The sequence below is a fragment of the Phycodurus eques genome, chromosome 12, assembly GCF_024500275.1.
Source record: "Phycodurus eques isolate BA_2022a chromosome 12, UOR_Pequ_1.1, whole genome shotgun sequence".
Lineage (NCBI taxonomy): Eukaryota > Metazoa > Chordata > Actinopteri > Syngnathiformes > Syngnathidae > Phycodurus > Phycodurus eques.
The window spans coordinates 11,110,001-11,135,000 of NC_084536.1; the positions used below are offsets into that span (position 1 = coordinate 11,110,001).

Below are 25,000 nucleotides of genomic sequence, written 5' to 3' on the forward strand. Positions count from 1 at the left end.
AAAAGATCCAGAATCATGTGCCCAAGAAGGCCTAAAAAATTCTGAATCGTGTGCCCAAGTGAAAGATAGAAAAAATTCTGACTCATGTAGCCAAGAAGAAGATATAAACGATTCCAAATCATGTCCCCAAGTACTAGTTGTCAAAGATTCTGAACCTTGTCCGCAAGCAGTAGATCCTGAGCCCAACACGGAATTGCAGCATGAAACTGCTGAGGCAAGCAGCGACGAGGCAGAAAAAATCTTAACCAAGCCTCCTACGAGTGCTAAAAAGAAAAAAAGAAAGAGGAGAGGCAAAAAGAAAGGAGGCTTCCTTGAGGAACAAACTCAACATAGGGACAAAAAGGAAGAAACTGTGACAAATCAAGAAAACATTCAGATAGCAGGCAGAGGTGTAGCTTTAGGAAACAATGGGTCTGCTGCAGAATGTGGCACTGATGGTCACACCATTGAATGCCTCATAGAATCAACTGCAGGTCAAGTAGATGTAGCTGAACAGGTGGAACATGCAGAAACCTCAAATGTTCAAAATTCCAAAGAATCCCAGCTGGATCAAATGTTCAATACGGATGAGCAAAACATACAAAATTTAGGATCTGGAAAAGTACAGATAGATGAACCGGAAGCATTTATTCAGACTTTTTCTCTCACTTTACCACTCATTCAGACAGAAACGGATCAAAATACAAATAAACGAAAACAAAGTTTGGAATCTCTGGAAGTCCAGGAAGGATGTATTAAGTGTTCTGAGTCAGAGGTCGTTCACAGTGGAGTTAATCGTATTTTTAACTCTGAAAGTCGTGACAAAGACTCCAGTTTAGATTACACCACTAACGTACCGATTCCAAGCCAAGGTGACACAAGTCCATCAGGTGTTGTCCATAATGAAGGTGAAATAAGTTGTGAAACTACAAACTGTAATAAAGACTCTGTACCCAGGTTAGATGTCGAAAGTCATGGTCAAATTCCTCATGTTGAGCCTTCTGAATGTCAGAATCATGTATCTGTGATGTTTACCCATGACATTGGTGACAGCCTCCAAGACCCAGAATGGTCACCGTCTGAGCCGACCGCTGCCGTGAATTCTGACACCATCATCAAGGTTTCTGAGAACGTTCTCGAAAAGGAAACTTTTACAAACCAAGAGCATGAGGAGCCAGAAGTAGAGAATGTGGACAGGTCTAGAAAGGAATGTAAAGAATTGTTCAATTTAGTCAAGCTGGAGAACTCCTCCTGTGACCTCGACAGGGAGCAGATCCTCGTAGAGACTCAGCTGGAACATGTTGCTGAAATAGAGAAATTGATGCATGAAGATCAGGTTGTTGAAGCTGCCTCAGACACAAAGGTGCAGACATCAGAGTCTGAGGAAGCAAGATGTGAGGTCAGTAATGACGAATTAGCCCCTGCAGAGAAACCCATGGAGCATGAAAGCAGTCAAGGTGTCCAGAAAAATGAAGTGATCACTGGTCTAGGCACCTACCTACACGACAGTGGGGAAGATTTTGATGATGAAGATGAGAAAGGACAGTCCTTTGATTTTGATGACATGGATATAGACGCAGCCATGGAGACACAGTCTGATGAAAATCTGGAGCAGCGGGAAGTTGAGGCTGGTTTTGAAGAAGTCCGATCAGATGAACACAATGCCGATATTAACAGTAATATTGAAAGTCCAAAAGATAGAGAGGTGTGTACACATGTAGCCACACCAGAAAATCCAGAGCAGCTGCACGTTGAGGTACCTGTTGAAGAAGTCCTTTCAGGTGAACACAATACCATTAATAACAGTAATATTGAAAACTCGCAGGATAAAGAGGTGTGTACCCATGTAGCCACACCAGATAACGGGTTTAAACATAATTTGGTTGACGTGGAATCCTCACCTGAACTGTTGAGAACTGTTGACGACAAAGAGCCTTCCAACACTGGAGTTGCAGAAACCACAGACAAAGACAAAATCCCCCCTCGAGCTACGTCTTTACCGGTAGAAGAACCATTGGATGCCGTTGAGAAACCGATAGACTTAAATGCAACCCACAGCAACAGAGAGATGCCACTCTCTGGAAAAGATGGGAAGAAAAATGGAAAAGATGGGAAGAAAGGCAAAAGCAAGGGCAAGGATGACTGCAAGATGACTTAGGGCTTAGATTTCTAACGCAACATGCAGTGTTTTTCGTTTGTTTGTTTGTTTTTGTTTTTTTTCTGTTCAGGCAGGAAACCAGACAGCACTTTTTTCCTGACTTAATTGAGATCTAGTTTATCAATGGACATGATAAAACCTTGTTTAAGTTGTACATGCCAAAAAAAGAGGAATTAGAATGCAAATTGCAAGCTTTTTCAACAATGGTGTTACATATTGCACCACTTTTTGATGAGTGACGTTTTGGGTTCAAAAGTGAAAGTATGTTTTCTGCTTCTCCAGACGCAGCTCCTTAATAGCTCATGTAGTCCACTTTGCTTTGTGTTTGTGTAAAGTGCTAGTGCGCATAATTGTTTGCCCATGTGTAATGTCACGTCAGTTTGTGTTGGTGTCTTATTTATGTTATGATAGCTAATACTATTGATGAGCCTCATGTGAAGGTGGTTTATTTGAGTTGAATAAAGTAACTAATGAATACAGTTGTTTATGTACCATGGGTTCATGAGTGTACATGCTAGCTTCATGAAGTGAATGCTAGTATATGAAGATCTTTGTTTCAAGTGCTTTGCCATCATCTTTGGACACCTACACACAATTACGAACCCCTTCTGGGAGGAGGGCATCATTTATTTGCAGATTGTCATCATTACAGTAGGGCTCGGTCCCTATCCCCCGCGAATAGCGAGGATCACTGTATTAGGGGCTTTCCCACCACAGGAACTTCCCTAGCCACCCTAGAAGCTTGAGTTCCCCCTGTGTTCCCACCGAAAAAAAACTACCAGGGTACGGATGGTCCCCCCTGGATTATTTCGTTCCCCCTGGCGGGTAGGATCATCCGAGAGCTACCAGGCTGTGCTGACAAACGCTGGTTGGTTGACAGACCTCTGTTTACTTTTTAATTCTTGGAGCCGCCATTATGCGGTGTTACGCAGGCAAGAAATGAGAGGATTGAAGTACATTGAAAAGCAAAACTTCCAAATCACTGATCTTTACATTTTCGCACTGAGCCGCACTTAGTGGACAAGGAGTAGGCTAGACAAACTCTGTGCTCGCCGAGCTTACTCGGCGACAAGTCGCGCTGGTGGACTCTCTGGCGGATTCTGCCGCTGGAAGGTCACCACCACAGGCTCAGGAGCGGTATCCGCCACCGCCCCGTCGGCAAGGTCCACCGCTGGCCGACTCGGTCCCGCTAAGGAGCGGAGGTCCGAGCCCAAGTGGGTGTCTGCATCTGTCTATAGATGTGATTTATTGTTCTCAAAATTGTAGTGGAACTGTGTGAGGCTTCAGTAAATGGAATATATTCTAATTTATTGATATGTATCTGTATATATTAAAACTCCCTACCTCAAAGACCATCTCAGCCAGGTTGGCCTTGCAAATGAGAATCAGTTCTCAATTGCCTCACCTGGATAAAGGTTAGGTTTTAAAGGTATCAAAAATATTTGAAATTTAGATTGCTGTATAATAAGACATTAACGTGAAAGCTTGAAATACCAGCATTTTTTAGATCCAAAAGGTCTCAGTATTGAGCAACATCAGCATCATTTGCTTAAAGTACCCTGGACTAATTAGTGCAATGGAAACACAAACACATGGGTCACAGGAACCTTTTTCTACCAGGAACTCAAAGTTCCTGGGCTAGTTGGTGGAAAAGCCCCCATTGTTTTTTTTTTTTGTTTTTTTTTGTGAGTGTGCTGTAGTGCATTGTCCTGTGTGCCCTCTCCTGAGTTTGTATGCATGTTAACTGACCTCCCTCACGCTCTGCTACGTCACCCCTCCATGGATGCCTGCACTTTTTGCATGCATCTGCCTACCAACCCTGACCCAGCTCCCCTCACACCGCGCCTTTGGCTCCACCCACTCCTGGTATGTTAACTTATATCCTCCTTGTTTAGTTTTGATTTGTATTCATGTTAATTCATAGACATTCCCAACATTGTTTGTGGCTTGTTGTTATGTTTGTTTACTCTCAAAACTGTTTTTATTCCCCCTACCCCCACAGAGATTCGTCTCAGGAAACTAGTGGACGAGCGTGAAAAAATGATAGAGCAGGTAAGTTGTTGACATTATCCGATAAATAGCCTAACTTCTTGAAAACATTTATAGTCCACTAATACATTCATAACGCTGCTCTGAATAAATAATTTGATTTGTCACATGGGAAAAGTTGTGATAAATGCATTTTGTCTGTATTTTCTGTGTGCATGCACTTAACAGTTCCGCCGTAATGACCATAAAATTTGGGCAAACGTTTTGCAAGTTAAAATGAGACTACCACAAAGAGTGTAAAATTTACAGAGATACCATTAAGACTCCTGTCAATCACCCCAAAAGTTGTGCTGATAAAACATTTTTTTTTTTTTTTTTAACCTGTCCTGTTCAGCGGCATGGCCTTGCAGAATGGTGGATCTGTATGCCTATTGTGTTAGAACAGTTTTGCTGTGCAACAGGGGAGTTTGAAATACTCCCTCTGCTTATTTTTAAATGTTTTAATTATTCCGATGTTTATTGAAAATGCAGCCGGAAAGAAAAGGGTTTTCTATAGATAGAGGGACAGTGTGGACAAGGGGAATCGGGGTGCGAACCACAGCAGAACAATAGATATTTGAGCACAAGTAACATTACAACAGTTAAATTGTGTTCTTATTTGTGGATTGGGGGGGACACCCGGTGAGGACATGCAATAACTAACCAAGAGAACAAAATGAAAGAGGACAGAAAAGGCCAGGACAGGATGTGGGAAATGAGCAAGGCAGTGATAGTGACGAGTGGTGCAGTGGGATTCTTTTTTTCGTGTGTCAACACCTGTAAGAACCTGTGGGTTGAAATTGTTAGTGTAACCTGTGTTGTCATTAGTGGTCCCAGGACGAGCAATTAAAGCCGACAGCGTGTCTATCAAATTTATGAGTGAATATACACCATATCACATGCATGTTAGTCAACTGGTGTACGGAGTTGCAGAGCCGGCACATAGAGGGTGGGCTTGGCCCCCTCCACCCACAACGGGGGGGCCAAGGCAGTGAGCCCGTCCAGCAGGGGACCCAACCAGGGGGATGCCAACCACCCCCCAGGACCCAGGGAGGTCCCCAGCCCAACCGAAGTGCCCTGCCCAATCCCCCCACCCACCGCGCCCACCACCATCACCGCCCCCACCACCAACAGGGCCCAACACAGGAGCCAGCCGCCACCGAAAAAACGGTCATAGCCCACCAAAAGCGAGCCCATGTTAAGTGCCTTTTGTGAGCAGGGACTGGCGAGGGCGGCAAAGGCGGGGCTCCAAGGGGGGAGGAGGCACGGACCCCCATCCCTCCGAGGCCGAAATTTTAATACCCACCACCCACCCTATTACTATAGTTACCAGGTCTCCGATTGGCGACCATTATCCCTGTGCCGTGTCCGTGTGTGGTTCGGTGTAGTGCATTAAAATTGGGGAAACTGGTGGGGGTGAGGCGAGACTGTCACGGGGCAATGATGTCCCGCAATCGTCACCCCCACCCGGGGCAACCAGCTCCCCAAAGAATGTGCAAATGTATGTGGCGCATTAAAAATCCGCGGGGGAAAGACATGGGTGGGCCAGAGAGCAGGCCGAAGTGCCAGGACACCTGGGCGAGTGTCCTCCCCAGCCCGACACTGCCCTCCCACCACAGATCGGTGTATGATGCATTAAAACTGGAGGACAGGCAGGGAAGGGAGGGAGGGTGACCAACCCGGAAACAAGCACAGATGTGCCAGCACCGACCCATCATGCCTCCTGCCCGTCCCCCAGGGGACCCTGAATGAGATGTGAATTTGCCCAATGTGCAAAGTATGTACAGTGTGAGTACTAAAAATGTGCAGTGTGTGTGAAGTAAGAGGCTTGACTCCTGCGGGCCCGCCCCGACCCGTTGCCAGAGTCCCGCCCCCAGAAAGACCAGCTACCAGAACAGGGCCCAGAAAGCGGCCCCGTCCAAGGCAGGAGGCACTGACACCCTACCATAACCCCCCCCAAGTCAGCCGGGGACCCCACACAGCTCGAGGGAGAGAGGTTGCGATGACCGTGGCGGAGCGCCCTAGAGAGAGGGAAGAGGAGAATACAGGAACAAAAAGACGACTGTAAACTGTCACAAATTGCGCAGGTTAAAATTAGGCTACAGTAAAAAGCCCAAAAGCAGGTTAAAGAAAGACTAATGTAAATCCCCCGAAAATGCGCAAGTTAAAATGGAACTACCGTAGACCCCCCAAAGTGGACTACTGTGAAACTGTCAATTTATCCATTTAAGTAGGTAGTTCTGATCTTTCATGTTTTTGTGTGTGTTTTCAGATAAAGAAGCTAAAGGCGCAAGTGGACCAGAAGAGCCAGAAAAACGGCACAAATGGCAGTTTGAGCGCAGAGGGTGACCTTTTGGAAAATGGGAAGGATCCCAACATCATTGAACTGCAGAGTAAGCATGCACATTAATGTATTGCTTTTCTACAGTTCAGTAATATTTTGTTTTTAAATCAGGAGATTCCAGCAGGCAAATAAGTGACATGAAGTTCAAACTAGTGAAGGCGGAGCAAGACGTGACTGCATTGGAACAAAATGTAAGATGAAAAATGTTGTTTTTCAAAACATAAGATTAGTTTTGCTTGGTTTTCAGCAATTTAAAAAAATAAAATACAAACGTAATTTTCTTCATTGTTGTGCAGGTGAGCAGACTTGAGGGTCAGGTGAGCCGCTACAAGTCAGGGGCTGAGAATGCAGAAAAGGTGGAGGATGAGCTCAAAGCTGAAAAGAGGAAGCTGCAACGAGAGGTAAGACGTATTATAGTTAACCCAGGGACCCACCCCCGCCAAATGTTTATAATTTCCTCTATTACAAGTTTAAAACCTAAATGATGATTAAACCCCAAACTATGATCGGACATTAGCATTGATGTTGCGATAATTATAAAACCTTGAAAGTACATACAAACATACCATACACCAATACTCAGGCATATATTCCTTCTGCTCTGTGGGAACGATGACTATTACTGGAGCTTTAGTTGGGGACCTTCTCTACCTTTTCTTCTTGCTCTTAATTATACAGCATCTCATCCAGTAGAGTGCAGTGCTTGCGAGTCTGTAATCCGATAAATATCCTAACCTCTTAAACATTTAACATGGTAGTATACTGAAGGTGTCCAACTCTCTTCTCAAAATATTACAAATATTTTACTGAACACAGAGGTGTTTTTAAGGTGAATGTTGGTAAGTAGTATTAAAATCTGCAGAGCAAACAACCTGCTAGGCATTGAGCCGAGCCATCTGCCCTTTCTTTCTTTCTTTGGCTGTCTTAGTTGCGGTCGGCACTGGATAAGGTGGACGAGCTGGAGTCCAACAACAGTCACCTCAATAAACGACTGGAGAAGATGAAGTCCAGCCGCGGCATGGCCCAGACGCCATAGCGAATACCATATTTTTCAAGCTAGTCGTGTGCCATCTCTTTCTGTGCAGTAAGAAATCAGGAAGCGACTTTTGAGCTCAACCTCTACATGAAGGACAATGGTGGAGTCGGTCGCCTCTCAAAATGTTCTCCTTGCCTTTTGTTCACAGTCGCTCTCAACTTGTTTTTGAGTGTGAATGAGGAAATGTGTGCTTTGTTTGTTTTTGTAAATGAAAGTGGACAGTTCTGTTTTTTGTTTTTTTTGCGCACTCTGCATTTCAACGCCAAACTATTTAGATTATACTGAAGAAATGTGACAACCGGGACTCAAAGCGGTGAAGACGTCAAAGACACTGAGGGGTGATGCTGCTTCACTGTTTACAAAAAAAAAAAAAAAGCTTTAATTATGAACGTGTCATACAAACAAGGGTTATCTTTGTGCAATAAAGTGTCAAAACTTGAGCTGCAATTTTGATATTGACTCTCGCTTGTGACTCTTTATTAGAGCCTGAGAAGTCCCTGTCTTCTGATGAAGTACTGGCCTTTAGGGTGGGGGCTCAACATGCCTGAAAACCCATTCAATAGCATCCTGTAAGAAATTGTGTGTGGGGGGTATGTGCCTAGAACACAAGCTTCACAACACGAAATTGGGTGTATCTATCACAACAGGAGCTCCCTCTGGTGGTATGTGACAAATAACTGAATTAAATGGTCAAGCTGTCTATAATCTTAGTGTCTTTAACTTTTTTTTTTTTTTTTAAACCAGTACTTTGGTGAGTGCAGTTCAGTTGTATCAGTCTCACGTACACGGCACCCCAAAACTGCCTTAGTAGCGTCTTCCTGGAAAGTTAAAAAATATATAAATAAGCTCACCAGTTTTACCAATTTCTGCAAAATTGTGTGAACATATTTGTCATAACACGACAAGGAAAGTCTCAAAGACCAATGCTAGAAATGGAACAAGAAGTCAGCCATTTTGCTTTGAAGTCATTTTGGGTGAATTCCAGAGCTCGTACTTTGTTACAAAGTTGGGGAAAATTGCCACAGACCAGTTTTTACCAATCAACATGATCACAACTTTAGTTCTACCAATGTGTCGATCCCACTTTGTCAAGGTAAAAATCACTCCGAGGCAGCCTGTCAGCTTGATTGACAGTTGCAGAACGTCCGCTCCCGGATTCTCTGAATCATGCGGCGACCGTAAAAGTCGCGGTACTCGGGGGCCAGTTCGTCGAGACAGCGCAGCGCTCTCTCCAGGGTTTGGAGGGCTCGGCTGGCGGCAACAGGGTCTTTGTTGCCGTACGGGTCCTTTTTGTCATAGCTGTCGGCCGGTAGCTGGCGCCAGAACATGTTGACACCCACGCCGAACTGTAGTGCCAGGGTGTTGTGGAACCACAGGGCTGCCAAAACATACACAACAATAATTTTACTGCTGCAGTTGGCTGGCAGCCAGGCCAGGATGTACCCTGCCTCTTGCCCCAAAGTCATCTAAGAGGCTCCAGCTCACACGCAACCCTAATTAGGACAATCGCTATAGAAAATGGATGGAAATAATAAAGTGTTATGGTATTACCGGGAATAAAGAGCAGATCTCCAGGCTCCAGCACACACTCGTATCTCACTGCCTTCACAAACTCAGGATACGAGTTCACGTCCGGTGAGTCAATTTCCAGGACCTCAGATTTGTCGCCTGAAGGACAGAATCAATCAAGAAGACATCATATTGTATGTAGTGATAAATGTATGGTAAGCTTGATTGAGTTAAGTAAGTTCTTTTTAACTCATACACAGCTCTTCCCAAAAAATTAAGTTAATGTTGTCATTACAATTACATCCAAAACGGCTGCCTCAAATCAAAATGGACGACTTGCAGTTTAATTTCGGGCATGGGTCCTGTTATCATCAACATGTCCACCAAATTTTGTGTCAGCCGGTAAAACTGGTGTAGGGTGTAGGGGGTTGATTTTTGTTTTCACCCAAGTTTTCAAATTAGAAACAAAGGGGTGAATGACTAAATGTCCCAGAACGCATCATTTCGAAATCATTGAAGGCATTTTAGCTCGACGTCAGCAATACAGGCTTCTGCTGTGTTCAATAAAACTGAGGAATTGGAAATCTGTAAATGATGCAGACCCACCTACAATAGCTGAAAATCCACGATGTAGAGAGACCATATAAATCATTTGGTTTTCTAGTGAATCTTTGATATGATCATCACATGACGTCATTGGCCCACATAAGATGCCGCAAGCAACAAAGGTTGGCAATAGTGATACACCGAAATGAAAATTCTTGACTGAAACTGAAAAGCCCAAGGCCGAAAACCGAAAGAAGTTATAAAACTTTACTGTAAGCGTTTTTCATACAAAAAAAAGTGCAACACAAAGCGCTATACATTAATTGAAATATAAAAATTCATCATTCCCGCCAATTATTAATAATAAAGGTATGCTAATTATTTGTAAAATTGCACCCATTAAATTGGTGGTTAGTCGCCTAGCTTCTGATTGGGGCTCACGTGGGCTAATTCCCTTTTAGGAGCTCAAGTATGAGATGTTGAAAGGGGAACCAAGGGACCCCTAAAATTCAAATCCAGATTGCTGACAGGATAACCATGTTTGCTAAAAATGTTGAGTTTTCGGGTGAGGCCCCCAAAAAGGTGATTAATGCATCTGAAGTCTCCATGGAGGTCCTGAACATTTTCAAAGTTGGGCACGTCCCATGCAAATTCATAGGGCGTTTATGCAAATTAATTTGAATTTATAGAACTATCGTTTATATTTTAGGATAATTTGAAGTTGAGTGAAGTGTAAAAAATAAATAAATACATTTGAACCCTCGCAGATGGGAATGTAGATTATCTGTTTTCCATGGGCGTCTGCTTGTGTCAAAACAAAATGTTTATATTTATGCTTGAATATACTACCTTTCCAATAAATAACCCTCATTTCCCATGGAAAGTTTCCAAATTGGAATATGTGCAAGATTCCGCATCTTAACTTCCCATGAAGATGTACCAGAAATTTTAAACCCCTTTGTAACATTAGTCCTCATACGTACAGTATCTAGAACAGTGGTTGTAAAACTTCTTTTACACCTAGTATTGCCTATAAAACCTCGTAGCGCTCCCAAGTACCACCATTATGACTAACATTAATAATACAGTAATGTAGTAGACCTATATCTTCATTAAAAACAAGACTGAAGTTGTATTTCTAAAAAGTACATTTAAAACTATTGTAAGTCAGTCTAAACATTAACACTGCACTTAAATACTGGAACATAAAAAAAACTACTGCACATAAAATTTTAATAAAAATTGTGCCTAAATATTTACAAACAGTTCCTTAAAGATCAAATCCAAATGGATTGAACTTTATGTTCAATACAACTGAATTGGGCTTAGTGATTCTTTTTCATACTATTAATGGGAGCCTGTTTACAAGACTTTGACAATCGCTGACCGAGAGCAATGGAAATCAACACGTTGTACTTGCCTGTCAAATAGAGATGCAATGCATCCTGGGGACTGTAAAGGACCACTCGCTTCCTCCCCGTCACCTGAGCCAGAAGGTTATCCATCACCTGGAAAGTTTGATGCTAGAAACTTGAGAAAGTCAAAATAAATACAGTACAGGTTATTTCCCACCTGTCTGCTGCACTCACGTCGTAGTGCGTCCAAAGCTGCAGACGGCAAGAGCTGATGCGGAACACGCTGGAGAAGAACTGACCAGGCTCAAAGAAATGTGGGATGTGAAAGTCTTCCGCTAGCTCAGGGAACTGTTTCCACAGATCTGCGGGTTCCTAAAGGGGAAAAAAAACAACAGCAGCAGAATAAGTCACATCACATGCAAGGTGTTAGTTGAGTTAGCGTCGTCCATTTGTTCAATACACCAAGTTAAAATTTGGTAATCTTTCGATAACTCTAGTTATCAGTATGTTATTGAAAGACCCCTGGAAATGGCCAAGATGACCCTAAAATTGTTGCTTGAAACCAAAATGGCAGGAATCTGTGCCTTCCAAATTTCATGTTGCTTAAATAAAGGCCTGAGCAAGTGCAGTGTGAAAGGTCCCCGCGTCAAAGCACAACAACGGTGGCAATGGGGGTGCAGCCATCCCATATTTGGAAGTGGTGACGCAACAGCCAAGAAGGAAGTTGCCTTCCTCCATTTCCCTCTTGCCGTTTACAGTACAAGTACGTCAAAATACCACTCAGAAATCACTCCACCAGCCCTGCTCCCATTGGAGGAGCTTTTTTACATCACCGCATCAATTCTCCAGAATACAAAATTTTTCTATCCGTTGACGCGACGCTTGGGGTCACGTCAAAAGGCGCTGACGTCCGTTCAGCACACACACAGTGAATGGGAAACTCGAGGGCGTCAGACGCCAAGTACAGTGTGAAAGAGCCATAAACGTGGCTTGGAGAGCTTAATTTAAAAAATATATATAATGGGGGGGATGCACTACCGAGCCAAATTTTTAAACCGTAGTATACAGTATATCTACAAGTACACAGATATATATATTTTTTATTGATACTGCAACAGAAAGTTAAAAATGACTTTGGCAACTATGCTATTAGGCCAATAATATAAAATACCAATGAGCTTGCTAAAAAAAAATCCCAAAACAGTAAAATAAAGTATGACTTTGGCAACTATGCTGTAAGGCTCTATATGGCTCTATATATATATATATATATATATATATATATATATATATATATATATATATATATATATATATATATATATATATATATATATATATATATATATATATATATATATATATATATATATATATATATATATATATATATATATATATATATATATATATATATATATATATATATATATATATATATATATATATATATATATATATATATATATATATATATATATATATATATATATATATATATATATATATATATATATATATATATATATATATATATATATATATATATATATATATATATATATATATATATATATATATATATATATATATATATGTTAAAAGAGGTTTTATCCTCAATGGGCTTCATTCACTAATAAATGCGTAGACATTTTGTCACTCTGCACACTAGTTCAGCCTATACGCAAAATCACCACATGACACGTGCATACCGGGCAATGGGGTATATAAGGTACACCACAAATACCGGACACTCCATACCAAGAAAAGCAAACCGGGTTACGCGGTCAAATGCAGTGAGGAATGGACAGATACATACATTGGGGAAACCAAGTAACCACAGAGCAGATTCATGTCAACACAGAGTGGAAAACTCCTCAGGTCGAGACTCAGCAGTCCACCTGCAACTCCAAGAGAAACAGCACCCTTGCGGACAAAAATGTGCATATTCCGGACAGGGATGAAGATGATTCAAATGAGGAGTGAGAGAGACAAGCTACATGAAGATGGAAAGACCATCTAAAGTGGCTTACGACACAACCAATGTCCCACTTAAAATGCCGTTCTTTCGTCCATTCCGAAGAAACTCAATAATTCAGCCTCCAACAAATTACACAAAAACATGGGCTCCTTTGCGCCACTATCTCTTTAGAACTGAATGGAATATTAATGAGGGAGTTTCAACCTAACGACTCTTGTGAACAGAGAGTGGCCTCTTCTGCCACGCATCTTAACGATGATTAATTTTTGCATTCCAAAAGAATGGTGATATCCGTGGTTTAGGGGTGTGCCTACAACTTGGAGCTGAAATAGTTGAGTTTCTCCACACCAACCCAGGACAACCTATCCTAACTAAGCCTTGTTGCATGAACTGATGAAGCCTGCTCAGATGAGAGGCGAAAACGTCTTCTAAGACAACCAGAGCAGTACAATTGCGATCGATTCAATGCCCTGAGAATGAAAAGACTTGGATAAATGAGAATATTCACGTGAATGAGGGATGCACGATAATTATGTTATAGTGCATGTATATGTAGTTCCAATACATTGTGCATCTTGGTAAAATGTTTTTTTTTTGTAAGTTGATCCTGCAGTATTTGTGTGGATGCACGGCCAGAGGGATTCAGAAATTGTTCGCTGAGTACGAACATATTGCTGAATCACAGATTTGTGTGTCAAATATGCATACGCACGATTTAAGCACAAATCTGTGCGTACGCACAGTTAGTGAATGAAGCCCATTGTTTTACCTTCCCCCCTGAGTTGTAAACTGCACATGGGTCAGGTTGACGGGGAGGGTTAAAGATCATACATAAAAGGTAAAAACATTTTTCTGTGTACCTTTCGGACATCTTCTCCCAGGGAACGAAGGTAATAGCTCTCGTGCTGAAATGAGACTTCAGATTTTAGCTAGTGCTTGTGATCATGACATGAAGCGCGTGTATCCAGATGCACCTCGCACAAGAAGAAGTCTGCGTGTTTCTCCTCAGACGTCCTCTTCACAAACTCGTCGAACGGAAGAGTCCTGTCACCCACAACGAGACATGTTGACCACTTTTAACTATTGTATTACTGTGTGTGTGTTTTTTGTTTTTTTTTTGTGAGGAAAAAAAACTAAAGCTCACCTGTACACAAAGTTTTTTTGAAGGAAGTTCATCTGCGGCACACTGGAGACATGAATTTTCACCTCCTTGGTGCCTCCTTTCTGGGCAAGATAGTCCACGGTCCACTTGTCCACGCAGGGACCCAGACACACCCCTCTTAGCACAGCTGGTTTGCGCTGGGGGGGAGAAATAACAACCAAAAAAAACAATGTTTAAAATCTAACATGCTAACAGAGTATGCTAACAACATGTGTGAATCCATAATGTTAATTACAGGACGTCTTGTGCCTCAGTGGAGGTGCTAAATTAATTTTAAAAAAACTTGCAGATATAGGTACAACGCTAACATCAGAAATCGAGATGTCCGATTCCACCTTTTTTTCAGACCGATACCAGCACGAGTATTTACCGATACAGAGTACTGATACCAATAGTACTTTTGATACATAAGATTTCAATTAATAAAATGACATAACTGTGAAAAAAAAAGCCTCTTTCTTTCTTTCTGACACATATGATGATTTGTTGATCTGTCAAACCGCCGCAGGGTATCACCAACTACTGACGAGCAGAAATTATTCAATGTCAGATTGAAGGAAAAAAAAAAAAAAGATGATGATGATAAACTGTTATTTCTAAATAAGCACTTTCAAAATTCTCTGCCATCTTAAGCCCATGCCATTTTCCCAAAGTGACAGAAAAACATTATACAACCTTCCTTGTTGAGGAGTACAGTAAAAGTAGCAAACGTCTTACTTTGATTAAACACAAAAGAGAAACAGTCTGCTTTCATGAAGCACTACAGAAATCAGGTATTTACTGTTGAGAGGCTGATCTCACAGGATTTGGACCAGTTAAAGTTAAACAATGGATCTAAACGATTAATCATTATCAGAAATAGTTGTCGCGTAATTTGATAATATTTTAGTTGTTGATTAATCGAGTGTTGTTGTACCACTAACATAATGTTAAAAAAAAAAAAAAAAAAAAAAGCAACCTGAGTACAGGAAGTGCTCAGATAATAATGTTATAAATTGTCCTGTTTGTGGTCAAGCAACAGTTGATGTGCTAAAATTGCAACCTGGGTACTAAAATAAGCTTAATAGAAGATCAATAAGAATTTGACATCATAGTCGGGTCAAAGTTTGCCAAAATTCTAACAGATGTCATGCCAGCATGTAGCAATAACTACTAACAGTTTACGTTCAAACAGGCCCATAATAATAAAAATAGGGAGTGAAGTTGAAAATATTACCCTTGGATATATCTCTCGTAGGAAAACATCCCTGTTCACCTCTGTAAACACGGGAACGGGTATTTTCTTCTGAGTCGCCATTTTAACATAAACTGTAATATAAGTGGCATGCACTGTTTTGTGTCACATTCAAAATGTTGTAGCAACAAGAAACAGTTCGTTATTTTATCAAATGTGCTAAGCGGTGAACCCTAAAGTCTGCATTCATCCGTAAATATATAAATTCAAGCTATTAACTTAAATGGCCATTTGCAAGTGTTTACCGACCGATAAAGCTGAAGATTTAAAACAAGAACGATGCCAGATTCCGAATGTTCTTGCAGGAACAACACGACAGACAAGTTCCTCTGCGTCAAGGCGGACTAAATTATGGACTGAAATCTGAATTAATCAACATTGACACAAATTTAATTCATACATTTTAATATATGTTTAAAAGTGGGTATCAACCGATAAAACCCAATTTACAAAATAACCGGATGATACAAGTTGACGGACCGGAAAGCAATTGAAACAAGATGGCGCTCTTCATCCTGAGAAGTTGTTGTAGGTTGCCGTCGTTACGGGGCTTTAGTCGCGTTACAAACCACGAAAGCGTCCTCCTAAAGTGGTGTGTAAAATCCCAATTAAGTGTCCTACCTCCCGACGGGGTCGGAGAGGCGGTGCGGGCGTACAGCTCCGACCGCGGTGAACCAAAACCCCATCAGAAGGTGGTGGTCGTTGGTATTCCCAACCCGTTCATCTGGATCCGGACACGGGTCTACTACTTCCTCATCAGAGCCTATTTTGATTCCGAGTTCAACATCGAGGAGTTCACGGAAGGTGCTAAACAGGTTCGTATGATGTTATTAAATGTACTCAAGAGTCCAGACACACACAAAAAAAGAGCAAATAGGTTTGAATGATGATGTTAAACTTCTCTACCGCCGCTGTTCTAAGGTGTGAAATGAGAGTCGAAATGAAGATAGTTTGGTAAATGGCTTGGAAGGTAAACTACGCGGGCTGTGATTTGCATTGTATTCTGTTCAAGTCAGCAGTAGTCAGTCATATTGTGCCACCTGGAAGTACTCTGCAGGTGCCAATTGTTTGCAAACGTCATGCAAAGGGTTATTATCGTTTTCCTGTCTTGTTTTCACTGACAGGCTTTCTTCCATGTTTCCAAGCTGCTCTCCCAGTGTCAGTTTTCAGCTCTAGAGGGGCTGGTGGCCAATGACGTAAGTACGGAGCAACATTTTTACAACTGTACACGCACTCCTGTATGACATCTCAGCAAAAACGAAAGTGATTTGGAATGTCAGACCTGAAGAGGCGGCAGATAGCTTAAGGGTTAACTGCCAAATTTTTGATTGATACCTCCAAACCAGTAAAAACATTTTCCAACCCCGTTTTTTCAAACTTTTAAGGCATCACTGAAGAACCCTGTTGTGTTTTAACAATGTTAGACCTGACAGGGCTGCAGGTAGCTGGGGGTTAGCTGTCAGGTCTTGTTTGATGCCTCCTGGCGTATACAAAAACATTTTCACCCCATTTTCTTTCAAACTTAAGATTTACTTACATAAGGAAATAACTGCAAAGCGCTACACAGCAAGAACCCTGTTGATTTAGAACCTTATTAGACCCGACGGGGTGGCAGGTAGTTTGAGAGGTATCAAGTCTTCGTTTGTAATATTTTATTTTCTTCTTCAGACTTTTCAGGTGTTTCTATTATGTAGCTGAGTTTAGTTAGACAGGTAGAGCTTGCTCATTCAATACTTTATTCATCCAGAGGGGGAAATAGTAAAAAAAAATAAAAAATATTTTCCCCCAAGTATTCCTAAGATGTCCTGTCCTTGTGCTCTTGCTGGCAAGAAGTGGGAGTCTATCGTTTAACATCACTTTGATGAAACAAAAAGAAGAGCGAAGTGTCCTGTTTATTTGTAACTCCCACTTGAGATTCACTTTAAAACTGACACTTAAAACAAAAGGGTTTAAAAAGGCTGCTAACAAATAATGCAAAACGCTCTTGACTGGCTAACGAAAATTAGCATGGGGCGGCAATGGCTTGCAGTGGTCGTCTCGCAACCCAAAGGTTTTGCGTTTGATCCTTGGCCCGTGTGACCATGTCCAAGTATCCTTGAGCAAGATACTGAACACCCAGGTGGGCCATTTACCATTACCATAGATGTTACGTTAATTCTAAACCTTCAAACAACTGCTACATTGCCACACATGGAGCAGCAACACATACAACAATACTCACGTGCAAATTTTCTCTCTGCTCTGAGGGAACAACGATTATTAGTGAAGATCTGCTATCTTAGGATCACGTTAGCTATTTCCAGGGGTCCTTGAACCCACCAGTGTTCCAGATGTGCATTTTAAAGGTCATCGCTTTACATTTTTGGGTTAGTTAATCGGAAAGCTGGAGGAGAAGTGCAACCTTCTCCCGCCGAACTACAAGATGGCGTTGTCCGCCCGGCCTGATGAGCTCATGTACACCACGCCGGGGGACGTGGGAATCTACTACGACGACAAGGGTCAGCCTGTGAACCAATCAAATCCTGTTGTGAAACTGCTATGTTCTCTAAACTCAGCTTTGTTCATGATTCTGCCCTTTTCTGCATTTGAAGTACTGTAATGGCATTATGTTATATTTCTTACATACGTGTTTACCATGTTGTCCACCAGGTAGAAGGTTTGTGAGTATTTTGATGCGTTTCTGGTACCTGACCAGCGCGCGTCTGCCCGACGAACCTCTGGAGGGGACTCGTATCTTCCAGGTGGCCATCGGCGGAGAGGGCGAAGCGGAGAGCAAGAGGCTACTAACCGCTAACTATGAGTGAGTGTCAACAACGGGAATACATTCATCCATCCATCCATCCATCCATTTTCTACCACTTATCCGAGGTCGGGTCGCAGGGGCAGTAGCTTTAGCAGGGATGCCCAGACTTCCCTCTCCCCAGCCACTTCCTTCAGCTCTTCTGGGGGGGATCCCGAGGCGTTCCAAGGCCAGCCGAGAGACATAGTCTCTCCAGCATGTCCTGGGTCGTCCCCGGGGTCTCCTTCTGGTGGGACATGCCCGGAAGACCTCACCAGGGAGGCGTCCAGGAGGCATCCTAAACAGATGCCCGAGCCACCTCATCTGGCTCCTCTCAATGTGGAGGAGCAGCAGCTCTACTCTGATCCCCTCCCGGATGACCGAGCTTCTCACCCTATCTCTAAGGGAGAGGCCGAAGACCCTGCAGAGGAAACTCATTTCGGCTGCTTGTATCCGGGATCTCGTTCTTTCGGTCACGACCCACAGCTCGTGACCATAGGTGAGGGTAGGAACGTAGATCGACCACTAAATTGAGATCTTCGCTTTTCAGCTTAGCTCCTTCTTTACCACAATGGACCGATACAAAGTCCGCATCACTGCAGACCCTGCACCGATCCGCCTGTCGATCTCCCGTTCCTTTCTTCCCTCACTTGTGAACAAGACCCCAAGATACTTGAACTCCTCCACCTGGGGCAGGATCTCATCCCCGACCCGGAGAGGGCACGCCACCCTTTTCAGACTGAGGACCATGGTCTCAGATTTGGAGATGCTGATTCTCATCCCAGCCACTTCACACTTGGCTGCGAACCGCTCCAGTGAGAGTTAGAGATCACGGCTTGATGAAGCCAACAGAACTACATCATCTGCAAATAGCAGAGATGCAATTCTGAGGCCACCAAACTGGACCCCCTCTACGCCTCGGCTGCGCCTTGAAATTCTGTCCATAAAAGTTATGAACAGAATCAGTGACAAAGGGCAGCCTTGGCGGAGTCCAGCCTTCACCGTAAACGAGTCCGACTTACTGTCGGCAATGGACCAAACTCTGACACCGGTCATACAGGGATCGAACAGCCCGTATCAGGGGGTTCGGTACCCGATACTTCCGAAGCACCCCCCACAGGACTGCCCAAGGGACACGGTCAAACGCCTTCTCCAAGTCCACAAAACACATGTAGAATGGTTGGGCGAACTCCCAATCCAGAGGCACTGTCCCCGATGTCCACGCGATGTTGCAGAGGCGTGTCAACCAGGACAGCCCCACAACATCCAGAGCCTTTAGGAACTCCAGGCAAATCTCATCCACCCCTGGGGCCTTGCCACCAAGGAACTTTTAAAACCTCCTCGGTGACCTCAACCCCAGAGATAGGAGGTCCCGCCTCAGACAACCCAGACTCTGCTTCCTCATGTGAAGGCGTGTCGGTGGAGTTGAGGAGGTCTTCGAAGTATTCTCCACACCGACTCACAACGTCCCGAGTCAAGGTCAGCAGCGCCCCATGCCCATATATACACAGTGTTGATGGTGCACTGCTTTCCCCTCCTGAGACGCCGGATGGTGGACGAGAATTTCCTCGAAGCCGTCCGCAAGTCTTTCTCCATGGCCTCACCGAACTCCTCCCATGCCTGAGTTTTTGCTTCAGCGACGACCAAAGCTGCATTCCGCTTGGCCAGCCGGTACCCATCAGCTGCCTCAGGAGTCCTACAAGCCAAAAAGGCCGATAGGACTCCTTCTTCAGCTTGATGGCATCCATCACCGTTGGTGGCCACCAACGGGTTCGGGGATTTCCGCCACGACAGGCACCGACTGACTACCTTACGGCCACAGCTCCGGTCGGCCGCCTCGGCAATAGAGGCGCGGAACATGGTCCACTCGGACTCAATGTCCCCCGCCTCCCCCGAGACGTGGGTGAAGTTCTGCCGGAGGTGGGGGTTGAAACTCCTTCTGACAGGGGATTCTGCCAGACGTTCCCAGCAGACCCTCACAATACGTTTGGGCCTGCCACGTCGGCCCGGCATCTTCCCCCACTATCGGAGTGTCCTGGTGCCAAGTGCACGCGTGGACACCCTTATGCTTGAACATTGGTGTTCGTTATGGACAATCCGTGATGAGCACAGAAGTCCAATAACAGAACACACCGGTCAGGTTCTGATTCCTCCCAATCACGCCCATGCAGGTCTCACTGTCATTGAACTCCCCCAGCATAACGATGGAGTCCCCAGCGGGACCGCTCTCCAGCACCGCTTCCAAGGACTCCGCCTTTCACCGTGGGAAACTCCAGAGTGGAAGAGAGTCCAACCCTTCTCAAGAGGACTGGTACGAGAGCCAAAGCAGTGTGTGGAGGCGAGCCCGACTATATCTAGTCGGACCTTCTTGACCTCACACACCAGCTCGGGCTCCTTCCCTGCCAGAGAGGTGACATTCCACGTCCCTAGAGCCAGCTTCTGTAGCCGGGGTCGGATCTCCAAGGTCCCTGCATTCGGCCACCGCCCAGCTCGCACTGCACCCGACCCATATGGCCCCTCCCAAAGGTGGTGAGCCCATGGCAAGGGGGACCCACATTACGATGAGCTGCAATATAGCGGGGGTTCACTGTTTACTGACTCCCTTTTTCTACTTCCTACCTTTGTATGCTTACAGATTTCAAAGGGAGTTTACCAAAGGGGTGGCACCGGACTGGACCATTACACGGATAGAGCACTCCAAACTTTTAGATTGAGGCACAATGAAAGAAAATCCTGTGAAAGCTCCTCAAAAAAACTGAACTGTATAATGAATGAATCCGAAACATGCTGTGTACTGTCTGCAAGGTTTCAAAACCTCACCGGGAGCATTTTCTACAAGGATTTGTATATGTAGTTCCTGTTTCAACCCATAAAGTGATACTTTTACTTTAACCTTTAGGAAGTGTGTGTGTGTGTGTGTGTGTGTGTGCGCGTGTGTGTGTGTGTGTTTGTGTGTGTCTGTGTGTGTGTGTGTGTTTTGACCACATGATCAATTTTGTTGACCCATGTGTAAAATAATGTTTAGGATGATATTGATGTTTTTAATACTTGTTCTGGAAGTCTCTGTATATGTAATTTCCATTTCCAGCTGTAAAAGCATAGCCTTAATATAACCATTGTGAAATATCAAGACACTAGTTGGTCTTGACAGCATGGGCCTTGACCGATATGTCACAACATTGTTTGATGAGATCAATATTTTAAACGTGCACTATAAGGTTTTGCAGTGATTGTATGATTCTGTTAATGAATTGTGTGAATGACCGAAGTTAGTGGTCTCACTGAAAAGACGACAAGCTTAGATGATTCCATGGAATCTTGAGATTGAGTCAAGGTCGCAAACTCACGAAACATTGCAGACTCCAATGATTCCATTAAATTCGGTGACTGACTCGAATTAATAGACTAAGTTGATTCAGTTGAATCGCCTACTGACTCGAGAAACGGGCTCTTCTTCTTTTCCTTTCGGCTTGTCCCTTTAGGGGTCGCCACAGCGCGTCATCCTTTTCCATGTAAGCCTATCTCCTGCATCCTCCTCTCGAACACCAACTGCCCTCATGTCTTCCCTCACGACATCCATCAACCTTCTCTTTGGTCTTCCTCTAGCTCTCTTGCCTGGCAGCTCCATCCTCATCATCCTTCTACCAATATACTGACTCTCTCCTCTGGATGTGTCCGAACCATCGAAGTCTGCTCTCTCTAACTTTGAACCTTGGCTGTCCCTCTGATGAGCTCATTTCTAATTTTATCCAACCTGGTCACTCCGAGAGCGAACCTCAACATCTTCATTTCCGCCACCTCCAGCTCTGCTTCCTGTCTCTTCAATTCTCTAATCCATACATCATGGCTGGCCTCACCACTGTTTTATAAACGTTTCCCTTCATCTTAGCAGAGACTCTTCTGTCCGTTCGAACCTGCTTGGACCCGTTTCTTCACTTCCTGACCACACTCACCATTGCGCTGGACTTTTGACCCCAAGTATTTAAAGTCCTCCACCCTTGCTTTCTCTTCTCCTTGTAGCCTCACTCTTCCCCCACCACGCCTCTCATTCATGCGATATATTCTGTCTTACTTCGGCTAATCTTCATTCTTCATTGCCTCCGTCTTTCTAACTGTTCCTCCACCTGCTCCCTGCTTTCACTGCAGATCACAATGTCGTCTGCAAATATGGTCCACGGGGATTCCAGTCTATCCTCATCTGTCAACCTATCCATCACCACTGCAAACAGGAAGGGGCTCAGGCCTTATCCCTGATGCAGTCCCACCTCCACCTTAAATTCATCTGTCACACCTACAGCACACCTCACCACTGTTCTGCTGCCCTTGTACATGTCCTGTATTATTCTGACATACTTCTCTGCCACTCCAGACTTTCACATGCAGTACCACAGTTCCTCTCTGGGTACCCTGTCATAGGCTTTCTCTAGATCTACAAAGACACAATGTAGCTCCTTCTGACCTTCTCTGTACTTTTCCATCAACATCTTCAAGGCAAATAATGCATCTGTGGTACTCTTTCTACAACATGTCCATTACAATCTGCACCAATCACAACTCTCTCTCTCTCTGTCTGGGATGCTCAGAACTACTTCGTCCAGCTCCTTCCAGAATTTCTCTTTCACCTCTAGGTCACATCCTACCTGTGGGGCATAGCCACTAATCACATTATACATAACACCCTCAAGTTCAAGTTTCAGCCTCATCACTCGATCTGATACTCTTTTTACCTCCAAGACATTCTTAGCCAACTCTTCTTTTAAAATAACCCTGACTCAATTTGTCTTCCCATCTACACCATGGTAAAATAATTTAAACCCTGCCCCTAAACTTCTAGCCTTACTGCCTTTCCACCTGGTCTCCTGGACACACAAAATATCAACCTTTCTCCTCATCATCATGTCAACCAACTCGTGAGATTTTCCTGTCATTGTCCCAACATGCAAAGTCCCCACATTCAGTTCTAGGCTCTGTGCTTTCCTCTTCTCTTTCTGCCAAAGAACCCGCTTTCCACCTCCTCCTTCTTCTTCGACTTTGACCCACAGTAGCTGAATTTCCACTGGCGCCCTGCAGGTTGACGTTGCCAGTGGCGAACGTTGTTAACCCGGGCCACGACCGATCCGGTATGGAATTCTTTGAATGAACGCTCATATTTGTTTGGCAAAGTTTTAAGCCGGATGCCCTTCCTGACGCAACCCTCTGCATTTATCCGGGGTTGGGACTGGCCTACAGTTTGCACTGGCTTGTGCCCCCCATAGGGCTGCATTCCATAGGACTCGAGAAACGGCATTTACTCTAAACGCAGCGAACTGGGATGATTTAGATGAATCTGGATGCTGATTGAGTGAACTCACTGGAAACACTGCAAACTCGGATGATTTCTAGATGGTACAATTGATGCTTATGTTGAATCAGGTGACTGACTGTGCGAGTAAAACCGGCTCACCGGGAAACTTGCAACTCCAGACAATGTTGTTTGCTGACTTGAGACAGCAGACTCCAGTGATGATTCAATTGAACCGGCCAACTCAGCTAACAGTGACAGTAAATCTAATGTTTAAAATAACAGTAAACAACTGGTTAAACACAGAGGTTGGTGGCGGATCCGTTATTTAAATGTGCTATGATGATGTGATGATTAATTCTCATCCCTCGTAGTGGACTACACACTCACCCACACAATTTAAATGTTTTAAGTGAACTGAATCACTTAAGCGGATGACTCGGACTATCCACAAAACCTGCTCATCAACTCACTCATGATGCTAACACCCACTACGACAAAAAGCAGACAGAGTATGCATGTATATTTGGGAAACCTAGGCACCAAAAACAATGTGAATTTTAAGCAGGTTATAATAAATGTTGGCTCATATGTTTAGGATATAGAGTGATGTGATAATTTATGGGAGTAAACATATCTAATCAGATTAAAAGTGACAAATTGCATTTGGTGCTGTTTCTCAAATATATTAGTGGGTGTGAATGAGAGCCATTAACTGCACTTTTTTTTCCGCTTGATGAATTTCAGTCCAGTATGGAAGCATACCAGCCAGAAAAGTGTGTGTGCACACCCGCGACGGTGAATGCACACTAGCGCCACCAACGGCGCTGGAAGCCTTTGCCTGACTACAACGTTTCCAAAATGACAAGGCAAAACGTGTACTTGTGTTTGGATTTGCCCCAAAAATAACGGGATATTATTACCATAAAACTAACAGTTTAATTGATTTAATTGTTCTGACCGGTTAAAACAAAACAAAAAACAACGTCACTGTGGCTGTTTAGCATACCTGTGAAAAACCCGCACGAGCGCCACCAACAGTACCGGAGGCCTTTGTGTAAATATAGCCTACCCCAAGTCACACTCCACAGGTAATCACTCAAGTTGTTTTTATGTCTGAATTTTATGACTACACACTATTTATATTGTCTTCTAACATGTTTATTAGCTTCTGTCGTCGTTCAAATAAAATAACAACAGTAAAACGGCGCTCTGCAGCTGTTCATCACAACCGTGGGCGGGTTTTCAAGTGCATATATATATATAACGCGAAGACTTCCTGAAATGAAGAGCACTGAAAACGAAAGTCAAAAGGGAAACGTGCACATGGTTACACTACTGACGGGAGTACACATCAGGTAATTAGGGGCACACAACAACTCCTCATCTGAATGACAGACTCATTCATTACAATGAATAGAAGGTGCAGAATTTAAAACAAGATTCTGGTTTTCGTTCAGGTCTGTAATATGAGCCAGTGGAGCCAAATTCAGCAGCTGGAGATGAGACTCCTGGAGCATGTGGACTATTTGTATAATGACAATTTCCCAATGGACATCAGACAGGGTCTGGCCAGTTGGATCGAGGCTCAGGATTGGTGAGTACGAG

At 43.6% G+C, this 25,000-nt stretch overlaps 4 protein-coding genes across 18 annotated transcripts in view; 3 read left to right on the plus strand and 1 right to left on the minus strand.

Moving 5' to 3' along the window:
* The window catches only part of LOC133410820 (leucine-rich repeat flightless-interacting protein 2-like), a 42,604-nt gene extending 34,606 nt beyond the window's left edge, over positions 1–7,998 (plus strand). For 11 of the 12 annotated variants that reach the window (XM_061692367.1, XM_061692369.1, XM_061692375.1 and 8 more), the window contains one exon: positions 1–2,616. This exon is cut by the window's left edge and continues 1,486 nt beyond it. In XM_061692367.1, the coding sequence (XP_061548351.1) occupies positions 1–2,137 (2,137 nt within the window). In that variant the 3' untranslated portion in view covers positions 2,138–2,616. Of the gene's footprint in view, positions 2,617–4,139; positions 4,190–6,437; positions 6,559–6,620; positions 6,701–6,805; positions 6,911–7,437 lie in introns of those variants that run through there. The other variant, XM_061692378.1, reaches the window with a different exon arrangement.
* tyw5 (tRNA-yW synthesizing protein 5) lies at positions 7,901–16,092 on the minus strand. 4 transcript variants are annotated; one of them, XM_061692382.1, is made up of 8 exons: positions 15,954–16,092; positions 14,081–14,235; positions 13,911–13,980; positions 13,797–13,841; positions 11,190–11,327; positions 11,021–11,123; positions 9,097–9,213; positions 7,901–8,923 (listed from the first exon to the last, which is right to left on the minus strand). In XM_061692382.1, exons 2-8 carry the CDS (start codon positions 14,110–14,112, stop codon positions 8,664–8,666), a joined length of 765 nt encoding a protein of 254 aa, XP_061548366.1. In that variant the 5' UTR covers positions 14,113–14,235; positions 15,954–16,092; the 3' UTR covers positions 7,901–8,663. The 4 variants fall into 4 exon arrangements, with proteins under 4 accessions (XP_061548366.1, XP_061548368.1, XP_061548365.1 ...); XM_061692384.1 differs by having other exon boundaries at positions 15,813–16,092; XM_061692381.1 differs by lacking the exon at positions 15,954–16,092 and adding an exon at positions 15,315–15,777 and having other exon boundaries at positions 11,021–11,108.
* On the plus strand, positions 15,820–22,772 carry maip1 (matrix AAA peptidase interacting protein 1). The gene is made up of 5 exons (XM_061692385.1): positions 15,820–16,147; positions 16,457–16,528; positions 17,704–17,830; positions 17,982–18,132; positions 20,747–22,772. Exons 1-5 carry the CDS (start codon positions 15,833–15,835, stop codon positions 20,823–20,825), a joined length of 744 nt encoding a protein of 247 aa, XP_061548369.1. The 5' UTR covers positions 15,820–15,832; the 3' UTR covers positions 20,826–22,772.
* Positions 22,773–24,565: 1,793 nt separating this feature from the next.
* stat4 (signal transducer and activator of transcription 4) overlaps positions 24,566–25,000 on the plus strand; it is a 28,506-nt gene continuing 28,071 nt past the window's right edge. Inside the window, exons 1-2 of the mRNA XM_061691994.1 lie at positions 24,566–24,750; positions 24,853–24,989. Coding sequence (XP_061547978.1) covers positions 24,862–24,989 — 128 coding nt within the window. The 5' untranslated portion in view covers positions 24,566–24,750; positions 24,853–24,861. The remainder of the gene's footprint in view (positions 24,751–24,852; positions 24,990–25,000) is intronic.